Below are 13,164 nucleotides of genomic sequence, written 5' to 3' on the forward strand. Positions count from 1 at the left end.
ACCTCCTGCTTGATGATAGCGGATTTAGGAAGATCTGGCAGGTCGTCCACCTCAATGGGAACGTTGCGGCCACCATCCATGGCGGCTCCGACCGGCGCAACGATCTGCACCTTCGGCTCATCGTCTGACAACAGGACGACCTCCAGCACCTCCTCGTCAGATGACTCATCGTCGGAGTCGTCGTCAGGCCCGAAGAGGACAGACGGACCTTGACGGTCCCAGTAGGTGGCGTTGACGGGCGCCGGCAGGGCAAGCACGAAGTCGTGGACGTGCTCGGTCCTGGACGCAACGCGCTCTGCATCCGGCTGGGCCGGTGCCGTGGTGGATGAGCGGTACATCCACCAGCGGGCCCGCTGCCTGGGGTCAGGGGAGCGCTGAACCTCGCGCATTGCCCAGAGGAGGATGGTCGCCGGAGGAACGTTGATGCCGTCGGGGAAGGCACGACGCTTCTCAGCATCCGTCATCACCTTGACGAGACCGCGTGCGTGGATCTTCATCATCTGAACACTTGGGAACCACCGCGCGATCTCTCTGTATTGCGCGCGAAGCTCGGGGTTGTCGCCGGCCAACTCTTCGACGGCTTTCTGCCATCCGAGACTCTGGTCCATGGCGGCGGCGGTGGCATGGTCGTCGAGACGGTGAGTGGCGTGGTTTTTTTGGTGGTTGGCGGAGTGGTGGAGGAGTGGGGTGTGCGAGCGGTGAGTGGAGAGGGAGAACGGCAGGTCACCATGTCTTAAAGTGAGGAAACCGAAACGACTACGCTACGGTGTGCTCGATCGTCAGATAGAGGCCGTAACGCATGCTTAACTGCAGGACCACAAAAGTTACAATATGTATATCCAGAGGTGCTATTAGAACAAATCACTAGCTCTATCCCACTGGCATTGCACGCAACGTTATAAACCCCAGGTCTTGGGTTCGAGCCCCGGGCAATTTTTTTTGAAACTACATCATTGTGCACATTGAGTTAGCTAGCTCATTGTGCACATTCACATAAGTAGAAGAATATTTTTATTTTATTTTATTGAACAACATCATTATGCACATTCAGTTAACTAGAAGAGCAGGCAAAAAATTCAGATAACTAGAACAACATGCATTAAAATTCAGTTAACTAGAACAGCACAATGAGGGCAAATTCAGTTAACTAGGTCACTGAGCACATTCAGGCATTAACTAGTTTTGCCACCAAAAGAAGGCAAATCTTGCCACTTCATGCCACTGTTTGGCATACTTAATAGGCCAGTCTTAAAGTTACATCAGTCTAGGCCTTTACAAAAAAATGGCAATTGCAACAGCCAGCTAATCAGGGAGCAGGTGCATTCAGATCTTCAGCAGGTGCATTGAGATGAGATATTTGCCTCTGAATCTGATCTCCAAAAAACAGCCACCATGCCCTCTCACCTGGAACACTTGATCTTCCTGCAACTGGAGCAGCACCTCTTCCTCTGCCTGCATCTGGAGCAGCACCTCTTCCTCTACCTGCATTTGGAGCTGCACCTCTTCCTCTGCCTGGAGCTGGAGTTGCACCTCTTCCTCTGCCTGCAGCTGGAGTTACACTTCTTCCTCTGCCTGCAGCTGGAGCTGCACCTCTGCCTCTGCCTGCAGCTGAATCTGCTCCTCTTCCTCTGCCTGGAGGTGCATTTCTTTGTCTTTTATTTGCTCTTCCTTCTTCTCTTTGAGCTATTGTGTTTACCCTTGTCTGTCTACCAATGAGCATCTCTGTGGTGATCACTGGCTGAGGTATTGCAGCACCACCAGCAGCAACAAAGGCAGACTGCTGTGGTAATGGGCCATATGCCCTTTGAGGAGCTCTTGTAGAAATTTCCCTTTGAGCCATGGTGAAAACCATACTTGTTGGTGAATCAATTGGATCCAACAGAGGATCTACATTGTTTGGGAAAATGTTCTGCACAGATTCATTTAAGCACATTAAGTTCTACAATGACATAAGTACAGTACAAATGCAGTACAATGACATATGTAGTTAAGTGCTTGCTATACCTGAAGAAAGGTAGGGTCATCATAGCTTTCATCAACCACCTCTATCCCATCTTGAATGAGACTTTCCAGCCATTTGTAGTGCCCCTTCCTGTTGTGATCAGCTCTGCCACAAATTGAGCAGTGCATTGTCACACCTTTTCTGTTCAGAACCCTAACACCATTCTTGATCTTCTCCTCTGGTGCTTTCTTCCTATTCTTCTTGGGTCTTCCCAACTGTTTAGTAAACACTGGTGGATGCACCTTGTACCCATTCTGTTTCTCCCAATGCTTTGGGTCTGCAAGAGGAACAAGAGTGTACCCATATGCCTTGAGATATGTCTGGACTGTGTAGCAGTCATGAACCATTATCTCTGGGTCAATCCTCTCCTCCCTGCAACATGCTATACAATAACCACATGGTACTCCTGACAACTGCCATCTTCTGCAATCACATGTGTGCAAAGTAAGATCCACTGTGTAACAATTGTTACCAGACTGTACTTTGAACAATTGTTGTCCAGCTTCAGATACATGGCAGTTTGCAGCAAACTCTGTATTCTTATCCAATTTCTTCTGAATCTTTGGGCATATTCTCTGGCCTACCCACTTTTCTATAGCTTCCCTTTGTTTACTCACTAGCCTGTGCATGATCTTGTAGAAGATATATTCAAGCATACTAAGCACTGCCATCTCTCTGCCATCAAGAATGTAGCTGTTAAACACTTCAGAGTTGTTGTTAAGCAGGATGTCACATTTGGGAAAATCCCTGAAGAATACCTTGCACCATGTGTTTGGCTCAAGCCTCTCAGTCCAGTGGAAGGCAGCTTGGCAGTGATCATCCATTTTCTGACAGTTCTCTCTCCATTTTACCTTGTTTGGTGATCTTGCAATAGCCCACAGATCTTGCTTCAGTACCTCTCCTTTGTGCTTCTCATTAAAATTTTGGTAAATATGCCTCACACAAAACCTGTGTTCTGCATCTGGCCAAACCTTGTGCACAGCAATTATTAACCCTTTCTGCTTGTCACTCATAACTGTGAAAGGAGCTGTGTTTGTAATATTTAGATCATCTTTTAGAGTGGTCAAAAACCACTCCCATGAACCTTTGCATTCTACTTCCACCCAGCCCATTGCAATGGGAAATATGCAGTCATTAGGATCAATTCCAACAGCACTAAGGAGCACTCCTTTAAACCTTGTTTTCATATGACAACCATCAATAAAGAGAATAGGCCTGCAGCCCTTTAGCCATCCTCTCTTACAAGCATCATATGACCAATATAATGTTTTCAAACATTTTCTGCCCATTGGAAATTTTGTATCTTTGACAAGTGTAGTTGTTAGCAGAAATGTAGACCCAGGGTTTTTGCTCCTTAGCTCATGCCCATAATCCCATAGCCTGCTGAACTGCTCTTCCTCATCACCATGTATCTCCTTAAGTGCTTGCTTCCTAGCCCTAGCAAGCTTCCATCTATTAGAAGTAACATTGAATTCCTTTGTTATTTTCCTTGAAAATGTTCCAATGGACATCTTCTGGTCATCTCTGAACTCATCAATGAAAAAGTTGCATAGGAATTTTGCTGTCATATCCTTTAACTTCCACTTCTTCTGGCACTTATGCAATCCATTATATGCCTTGATGACAAAACCTCCAGTCCTGTTGTCATTTCCAGCCCTAAGCACCCATGGGCAACCACCACCCTGACAAACTGCCTCCAATCTGATCTTGTCATTCTTAAGCTTCTTGATCTGCACTCTGTTCTTTGTTGAATAGGCCTTGAGAGCTTTCCTCAACTCAACCACATCAGCAAATACCATACCTAGTTTAAAAACAGGGGATTTCATGTCCACCTTGGAATTGAAAGCTCTGAATTTGTACTTCAGTTGATCTTGTGCTTGTGTGGAGAGGTTGAGATCTTCATCTTCAAGGACATAGTCAGGCTCAACCTCTACCTCCTCTTGCTCAGCCTCTTCATCAACATCAAAGTCAATGTTTTCTTCATAAAGATCATCATCTCCATCATCTATTTCATAATCACTGTCACTGAAATCTGAATCTGACAGCACATCATTTTCAGGTTGCAAATTTGGATCTGCAGCAGCAACAATCACATTTGTCTCTACAGCATTAACCTGGTCTGGCTGTGCACAATTAAGGAGGTCTTGCTCTGCACTTATAAATAGGTCAGGCTCTGCACAGTATGTCAGCAAATTTGGGTCAGCAACAGAATTAAGCAAATCTGTCAGAACATCATCTTCTGTTGTCCCATCAACTGCAACCTCTGAAATTGGATCTTCAACATTCACTGAAATAATGCTCTGACCACATGATGCACTGCTTGCACCAACAATTGAGTTGCCCATTCTGACATGGTTTACAACAGATGGCAGCTTTATTATCAAATCTTCTCTGAAATTGCAGATGAAGTCTACATGGTCAACCATAATTGCAAGAACTTTGTGCTGAGCACTAGCTGTGATAAGATGCTGCAAATCCTCATCACCCTTAATTCTCACCAAGCCATCTAAAAGTGTTTTCTCAGGTAAACACCAGTAAATAATGTGCTCATTGGCAGGATATCCCAACCATTTTAGGTGTTCTTCTAAGACTGCATATGAAAATGTGCAAGCATCAACATAGTCAAGGACCTCCAAAGAAGAGTTATAATACTCTGGGGCAGTGATAGATCCACAGAAAAGACCACCATGTTCTAGCTCAAGTGTAAAGAAAGGAGTGTGAACACTCTTTCCCATTGCTGAGTCACACACTGCATACCAAAAAGAGAGATATTCAGTTAAAATTCAGTTAACTGAACATGAACTGCCCAAGTTCAGTTAAAAATACAGTTAACTTAACTGAACATGTACTGCATATAAAAAGTAGATACATTCAGTGCAAAATTCAGTTAACTTTAAATAAACTGCACAAAGTCAGTTAAAAATTCAGTAATACTTAACTGAACATGTACTGCATGCAAAACAAATTCATATAAATTACACATTCAGATTTATTATATCTACTTCACCAAAACCATAGCATGGTAACCCAATGTACAGTACAGAACACAACATGTCAATCTCACACAAGAAGTAGAACATAGCTCATAACCCTAGCTTCATGCAAAAACCACACCTTCTTCACCAAACCCATAACGACGAAGAGTAAACCCTAGACTAAATGCATCGCTCATAACCCCAAGCGCACTTGATAGGATTGCCACTTGGCTAGATCGAAGCAACTAACAAGCTTGAATCAGCTTCCCCAAGGGCACGGATCCGCCGTACGAGGCCGTACTGTGGCCGGCACAATCAAGAAACGGAACAGAGAGAGAAGATGCAATTCGGAGGAGCTCACCATAGTCTGGAGGAATGACTGCAGGCGGCCGGACCAGATGAGCCGACGGAGGCGGCACATCTCCGCGGAACTGCTCCGGCGAGGCAGCCATTGTTGTTGACGTCAGCAACGGCCGCTCCAGCACCGACAGAGACAAGGATGGAGAAGAATGAGTTGCGATAAGCCACAGGAGTTCCCCCCTCGATAGATTAAATGCGGTTAATAAATTCAGGTGCTCTGGTGCTGGTAGTGCGGGTTGATTGAGAGCAACTCCAGGGGGTTATTTGCAAAACAGCACGGGCTGACCGGGTGCGCACCCACGAGTCCACATGGCGCTCTCTGATTCGCCAGGACTAGTTTTGCACATCTTGAGCAAGTTCAGGGACCGGGTAGGGTCATTTTTCAAGTTGTAGGACTAAACTATCACATTGAGAGCAAGTTGTAGGACTCCTGGTGCTTTTACCTCCTTTTTTAGTGAGATGCTCCCACGTACACGTACACGATCTCTCTCTGAAATTAGTATGTGTGCACATTGCTTGTTGGGCCATGGCGTTAGGGGCTGCTCGGTTCTAGGCCTAACCATGCTACATTTTGCCATACAATGTTGCTGCATTTGCCTAAGGTTAGGGCTGTTTGGTTCCTAGCCACACCTTGCCACACTTTGCCTTAGGCAAATTTGATCAAGTTAGATAGGTGTTTGGTTCTAGCTATATCTAAGGCAATATTTTTTTATGAGCAATGAACCCCATATGTTATAGACACAAAAAGTGTGACAAGATTCCTTTAGTCAAGTCAAAGTGTGGCTAACAATTTAAACAACTCAACTAAGGCAAGTGTGGCCAGTGTGGCTAAAATCATGTGGCAACATATGGCAAAGATAGTCACAATCCAAACAGCTCCTTGTCAAAATGAAGGAATAGAAAAAATGCAGAAATAGAATGGCATATCCCATAGTATCCTACATGGTTTGAAAGAATGTTTGATAGCGCAAAAAATAAAGGAATTCTATAAAGAGGTTTGAGTGAATGTAAAATTTCCTCTAAATATAATACAAATGGATCCTATGGAAGAATTCCTAAGGATGCCAATCCTACGAATCAAACAAGCATCACAATTTTTTTCTAAGGGTTCAAATCTTCCAAAAAATCTTATGAAATTTCATTGAATCAAAGGAGCCATAGTACTGGTACTGACTAGTTTAGTAAGAGGTGTGATCAGGTCTCAGGCAACTGATATTTAACCAAGTCTTAGTCAAGTGGGAAAAAAAGAACCCCGGCCGCCGCCTTCTCCTCCTCCAAAACAAAGCAAGGGTTCGTGCCTCTCGCCAGCACCGTTGCAGGTCCGTCTCGTCTCCAGTGGCCCTAGGGTCATGGGGGCGCAGTGGATCCTAGCAAGAGCCGGCGAAAGGGCTTTGTTGTTAGTCGTTCCTTTGCGTTTTGTTAGGGTTTGAGTCCTGCTCAGGAAGAAGAGATGGCGGCAGCTCCCTGCCGCTGAAGATGGAATAAAGGTCTCCCCCTCTCACCCCCGTTTCAGTAGCGCGTCTAGCATCGTTGGTAGGCGTGTGGAGGTATGTCTCCGGCGAATTCATCAACGATGGATTTGCTCGGATCTGGTTGTTATTCATCTATGTTCGTGTGCCTTCGGGTTGGATCATTTCGATCCATGTTATTCTTTGTTGACGACAATTGCTGTTTTGGTGCGCTAGTCCTATGGTGTCTTAGCACGACAACTTTCCGACTATCTACTACAACAAGTTGTGCCCGACTCCGGCGAGAGACGGGCGATAACGGCGGCGCGCTCGCTTCAATGCTTGTAGTCATCGCTAGGTGGTTTACGGATCTGGATGTAAATTTTATTATTTCTGGTGTTCGTTGTACTTTCATGATTGAAGATAAATAGATCGTAAGTTTTCTAAAAAGAACACACACACAACTAAGAAAAAATTTAAATTTTTCTGCACGGATCTGAATAAAAAATTCTACGGATATAGTATCAGCTGAGACTTAGCAAGACAGTAGTAAGCACAAACGGGATAAATGTGCCGTAACTAGAAGTAGATTCCCAGGGACCACGGTTGGTCGTTGATCAGATATTTTATTTTTTTCCACTATATCCATCTGACAACATGTGAGCTCGCAGCACATGGGAGGATACGGATATCTTCTTGTTAATTACTCGTACTAGAAGAACGCCCGTGCGTTGCAACAGGACCGTATTAACTTTAAGAGTTTAAAATAAATTATGTTAATATTACATTTAACATTCCCATACATATCAAGTGACATTGACGACCTTTTCTACAATCAAATCCTCACACACACACTCTCTCCCTCCCTCTTCCTCACTCTCTCCCCCTCTCCCCTCTCTCTCTCTAACACACACACATATCCATTTTATTGGGTACGTGACCATAATCTATCTATTTCACACACACACGCTAGTGCATAACAATATGGATTATGTGTATTATATTTGCCACCACAACTGAGGGAATTAATTTCATGTAAATCGGCCAGCCTGAGTTTGGAAATGGTCATGAGAAGAACAATGAAGATACTATTGTCACATGAGCCGATTACATAATGGGGTAAAAAACCTGACTGAACGAAACATATAATTTTGTTATGTTGGAAATCAGAAACATTGTGTCAATTTATAAAAGCCACAGATAACATATTTGCTGATTCATTCGACAACATGAGAGCTCAAACTAAGTTGAAGTGGCTTCCTTTAAAAAAATCCAGTATTGATCATGAATTGTTCAGCAAAAATGAGAGTGCATGAATATAGGCTACTACAGTATATTATATATGCAACTGGTAATTCTCGTAAGTGAGAAAATACATCGCTTGCAAGAACGTGCTTACCTAATTTGATCTCAGCTATTTTCATATGAGCTTACAAATTTTACATACTGTGTTAGATACGTCTTTCTGTTCTCAGGATTTAACTGAAAAAACATGATACTATGCAATTTGTCCTCACCACGCCGGTGGGTCAACGGTATGGTTATGGCTCACCCTTGGCGTGCTTCGGCGATGACCACCTTTGGGGTGCATTAAGGTGAAGGCCGTGTTGTCCGATGCCATGCTGTCACATGATCATGTAACTGTAATAAGAACTCCAATCAGAATAGGTACACAGGGGCGGCGATCAGCTCTTCATCTCCAATCTCCATGGTTCGTCTTCTCAAAAAATTTAGCGGCTGCTGTGTGTCTTCTCAAAATGTACTGGACGGGAAAATGGAAGACAAAAGGAGAGAAGTAATTATTATTCAAATTTTAGTGTCATTTTGAGAAAATGACCGGACAATAGCATGATTTTAAAACGTATTTGTGTGCATTTTAGTGTGCATGAACTACTTTCGTTTTCCATTGGAATTTTTTTATGCTTCAGAGCCGCCCCACCTTATTTATTTTTCGTCCTCCGCCATCCAATGCATATTATCAAAGTCATCCCAGCTGTCTCTTCCACAACTCAAAAGAATTACAAAGATTTTCATACAAAGTTTTCAACCTTATCAAATTCTGAACCAGCAACAGATTGACACTTACCTACTATTTTTTATATTATGAAAACACGAAGATAGTCTTGCCCACACACATTTGGGATTTTATCGGTGGATGCAATCAATGTATAAGTCTTCTATTTCTTGGATCAGGCCCAGTCTACATTAATATGAATAAATGCAGCTCTAATCTTTTTTCTTCTAAATAATATGATCAAAGAGTGTGGTTATAGTTTACTTATTTTAGGGATAGTGGTTATAGTATACAGAGACGCAGCAAAAAGGAGCTGCCGACAGCCCAACAAACAGAGAGGGAGATACTCACCCAACATGGGTATGAGCTCCAGATCAGCCACAATTAGGGAGGCAAATTATTAGTATAAGCTTCAGATAAGCACATGCAACTCTCACTTCATATAACAATACTACAGAATAAACAAGCAAAAACGAGGTCAATTACTTCATGAACTGAAAGCTCTAAAGGTAATATGTAATTTTCCCTAAATTCTCAAGCAGGCATTTTCACCTAAAGCCAAACTGATGAAGATTTACTTAAGTAAATTAGAGAAATGTGAAAGTATCTTACAAGAATTACCTATGGTTGACACCTGCAACTGCTCATCGGATGCCAGCAGGTAAAAACATTTAACTTCTTTTGGCTTCTTTGCTTGCTTTGGTGTATCATTGTATATCAAAGTCCCTAGGACTAAATTTCCTGGATGAAATCTGTACGCGGACATAAGCAAAAATCACAAGTAAGTGCAAAGAGAGAGAACAGAGAGGACAGTACAATTAGCAGCACAAAATTTGTTGCTCCGAGTGTGTCAGAAGCCAAAAACTGATGAAATGGCTTCCTAGAGTAGGGTGAAAACTTACGGAGTATGTTGCCGCTCTATTATAAAGATGATGGCATTAGCTACATGAAACTTTTAACTCCAGCATTAGAACAGGATAAACAACTCTAAACTCTATAAGTTCATACGCTGTATAATTAGTCAATAAAATGACCAAATCCATATAGTATTGTCCATCCATACATGTTCCCAAGTTTTACCTAGATAACGAACATCTTATAAGAACAACTACTCATAATGTAAACAAAAGAGCCACAAGCCTGATTGGAGCTTTAGTTTAACATGAAGCAGTTGCTTACAGTCCAGAACATAGTTGCAAAATTGCACCAAGAACAGGATCTGACACTTGCATTGTGGTGTTTTTTCACTGTATATCTGACACAATATGCATTCTGCAGATAGGTGACTTACCAAGAGGTAGGTCACGAAATTACCTAGAGCTGCGAGGAAATGGAAATCAAATGAGGGAGAAGAAAAAAAAAGGATTTTTACCTTCTTCCAGCTGGTGGTGGTCTTGGTTCTTCAAGATTTCTTTTTCCGCAGTTGAGGTGCAGTTGCCGGCGGTATGATAATTAAACTGTTGCTATTTCACTCTCACGACTTAAACTCACTTGTATGTCATCTCACTTATGCCAAATCATAAATCTTGGTATTGAATATCCTCCTGCATGCAAAATCAAATGAAGTTAGACAAGAAAACTACTGTTATTTCATGGAAATAATAAGAGGCGAATTACACAGCAAGCAGTTTAATCCTGAGAGTGAACACAATATTGCAGTCTCATATGCTCACCAGATTGGTAAAACTTTACAAATCGCATTAGATAAGTACCATGGTAATTTACCTGACAGAGAAAGAGGTCAAGTAAATGCAGGATCTGCAGCTATATATACATGTTCTCTGAAAGTATCTATACATGTAATGGTCAAGTAAATAAGATACGGAGGGTAAATATTAAGCGTAACCTTTTAGACATCTTTGAGTTGCTCACCATTAGCAAGGAAAGTGGAAGGTCCTTTTTGCTTGGAGTTTGGCGAGTAGCAGCGGAGGAGCTTCTTCTGTTGCATTTCGCCCGTCCTATAAGATAATCTACCTGGAAAGGACATAACCCTTGTAGATAATCCCTATGTACAGTCCCATAGAAGGAAGAAATTCGGCAGAATATAAGTGAAAGCAGTTTGATGGAGACAGGAACTTCATGTTGCTTTTTCTTCCGTCTGCAACAAAAATATATTAACAGAATCAAAACAAATTTAATGCACACACGTGAAGACGCATGTCTATATTTTCTACTCTTGTTCTTTACAATCAGATAGCCATAAGTCCAGGGCAATGGAAAATGTAGACCTGATGTGTTGCAGAAATGCACATCGCCGTGCAGTTTTGTTTCCGCCATGTCCTATCTCTGAAGAAGAAAAGCTTGAGTTCTCACAGTGCAGTAAGCAAATCAGGAGGGTTCGGGATGAAGAAAACTCACCCCTTTGCGGTCGGTCGGATGGGGCGGAGCTCGCGTTTGGTGAAGACGTGATCCCCAGCGGCGGCGGCGAGGAGGAGGCGGAGATGGCCGGTTCCGGAGGACCGGACGGGATCTGCAGCTCGCTCCACCCAGGGAGGAAGGATACCTTCCTGAATCCATCCATCCATGCTTGAAGCTTAGACGACCGGCCGTGGGTGGATCTGCAGCCATGGTGGCTGGGGGTGAAGACCGCGGCCGCCATCGCTTGCGAACGGAGGTGGAGAAGGAGGCATCGGCGGAGGCGGAGGTGGAGATGGTGGGGGCGGCGGTGCGCCAGGAGGAGGCGGAGGTGACCTCGCGCGGGAAGTAGGTCGGGGCGGAGGCTCGCGGGGTTCGAGGGAGGGGCCAGGTGGGGGTCCAAACCGCCGGGGCACCTAGTGGAGGTGTTCGGCTGCTCCAGCGGTTGGGGCGGCGGCCGAGTCGCGGGAACCGGCCGTGAGGCAGGATCCGGTGCGCCTCCGGCAGATCTGGGTGGGGGGAGACCGACGATGGGACCACTGGTCCCGTGGGCGGGGGTGGCGGGGCGGTGGCGCTCTGGGGAAGACAGCGGCAGCGGCGCGCTCGGGAAGATGGCGAGGGCAGCGGGGTGGCGGCGCTCCAGGGAAGAAGGAGGGTCCGGCGGCGCGCCGGTAGGAGGCGGGGATGACGGCGCGCCAGAAGGAGGCGGGAGTGGTAGCGCACCGGTAGAAGGCGGGGTAGGCAGCAGCGGCGACGGGATCGGACGAGGGGATTTTTTTTTAGAGCAATTTGATAAAATGGCACACTTTTCCTCGTACTTTGATCCAATGGCATATTTTTTTTATTGGATTAAACAACACACTTTTGATTCATAGCTGGATAAAATGACATAAACTGAGTCTTTTTTCCCTTTTCAAGTCTGGGCACACAAGTCATAATATTTTGGACTATTTTGCCCTTTCTTCTTGGTCAACTGGTTCGGAGCCAAGCACAGCTATAAATCCTCGCCGCTACTGGTTCGGTGTGCTTCTTCCCCACAACTATGAATCCTCGCCGCTACTCCCTGGCGCCACCACCTCACCGCGCCGCGCCCGTTCCTGTGGAGGACGCTCTGCTGTCCGCCGCACTCTGACTGCTCCCTTGGCGTGTCGGAGAAGAAGGGCGCCGCCGTCCACCACGCTCCGGCCCCTCCCTCACCCATGCAGGAGAAGAAGGGTGCCGCCACTTCAAGTTCCCTGCAGCGCGTCGTAGTCCAGGTCCCTCGCTGGACATGTTCGAGTCCTGACTGTAGCACGTGTTCGTAGCTGCTTGCAGTTGTAGTTGGTTGTAGCTGCTCGCCGCTGTAGTGCTAGCTTTAGCAGTCTACCTGATGAAACTCATGCCGCTGGCCTGAATTTAGCTTTTAATTTTGATTGCCCGTTCAGCTGTCTAAAAGCTACAGATGCTTTTTCTTGTGAAGAAATTCAGCTTGTATTGATGCCCGGTCCTGAAGAAATTTAGCTTTAATTTACATGCTTATTGAATCGAATTAGAAGGAGAGAGAGATATATAATAGAGAGAGATGAAGGGAGAGACGGGATGGGAGGGAACCTGTGAGTCTCCTCGGGATCGTTCGTCTTTGTTTTGATCGTTTCTCTGGGTCATTCGTCTCCTCTGATCTTTTTTGGCATAGTCTCCTTTCCTCTGTTTCAATGGAACCGGTTGACCAGACAGAAGGGCAAATTCGTCCAAAGTATTATGACGTGTGGGCTCAGACTTAGAAAAGGAGGAAAAACTCAGTTTGTACCATTTTATCCAGCTATGAATGAAAAGTGTGCTATTTAATCTAATAAAAAGAAAGTCGTGCCATTGGATCAAAGTACAAGAAAAAGTGTGTCATTTTATCAAATTGCTCTTTTTTTAGCGGGTCGGGCAGTTCGGGGTGCGAGAAAGGGACGAAAAAAACCAGCGAAAAAACCAGACGAAAATGATGGGACGAAAATGATGGGACGAAAATAAAATCTGAAACGC

The 13,164-nt window shown here is 44.6% G+C and overlaps 2 protein-coding genes across 2 annotated transcripts; both read right to left on the reverse strand.

The window, feature by feature from the left end:
* Positions 1-1,028: 1,028 nt before the first annotated feature.
* Positions 1,029-10,809, reverse strand: LOC125518692 (uncharacterized). The gene is made up of 4 exons (XM_087531523.1): positions 10,672-10,809; positions 9,421-10,343; positions 2,005-4,751; positions 1,029-1,909 (listed from the first exon to the last, which is right to left on the reverse strand). Exons 2-4 carry the CDS (start codon positions 9,563-9,565, stop codon positions 1,307-1,309), a joined length of 3,495 nt encoding a protein of 1,164 aa, XP_087387649.1. The 5' UTR covers positions 9,566-10,343; positions 10,672-10,809; the 3' UTR covers positions 1,029-1,306.
* On the reverse strand, positions 10,641-11,532 carry LOC147961308 (uncharacterized). Its single transcript, XM_048683520.2, has 3 exons — positions 11,158-11,532; positions 11,028-11,085; positions 10,641-10,773 (listed from the first exon to the last, which is right to left on the reverse strand). The coding sequence occupies exons 1-3, from the start codon at positions 11,396-11,398 to the stop codon at positions 10,770-10,772; spliced, it is 303 nt and encodes a 100-aa protein (XP_048539477.2). The 5' UTR covers positions 11,399-11,532; the 3' UTR covers positions 10,641-10,769.
* Between the last annotated feature and the right edge of the window lie 1,632 nt (positions 11,533-13,164).

Source organism: Triticum urartu, chromosome 7A (genome assembly GCF_056163025.1).
Source record: "Triticum urartu cultivar PI428250 chromosome 7A, HENAU_Tu73, whole genome shotgun sequence".
NCBI classification, from domain to species: Eukaryota; Viridiplantae; Streptophyta; class Magnoliopsida; order Poales; family Poaceae; genus Triticum; species Triticum urartu.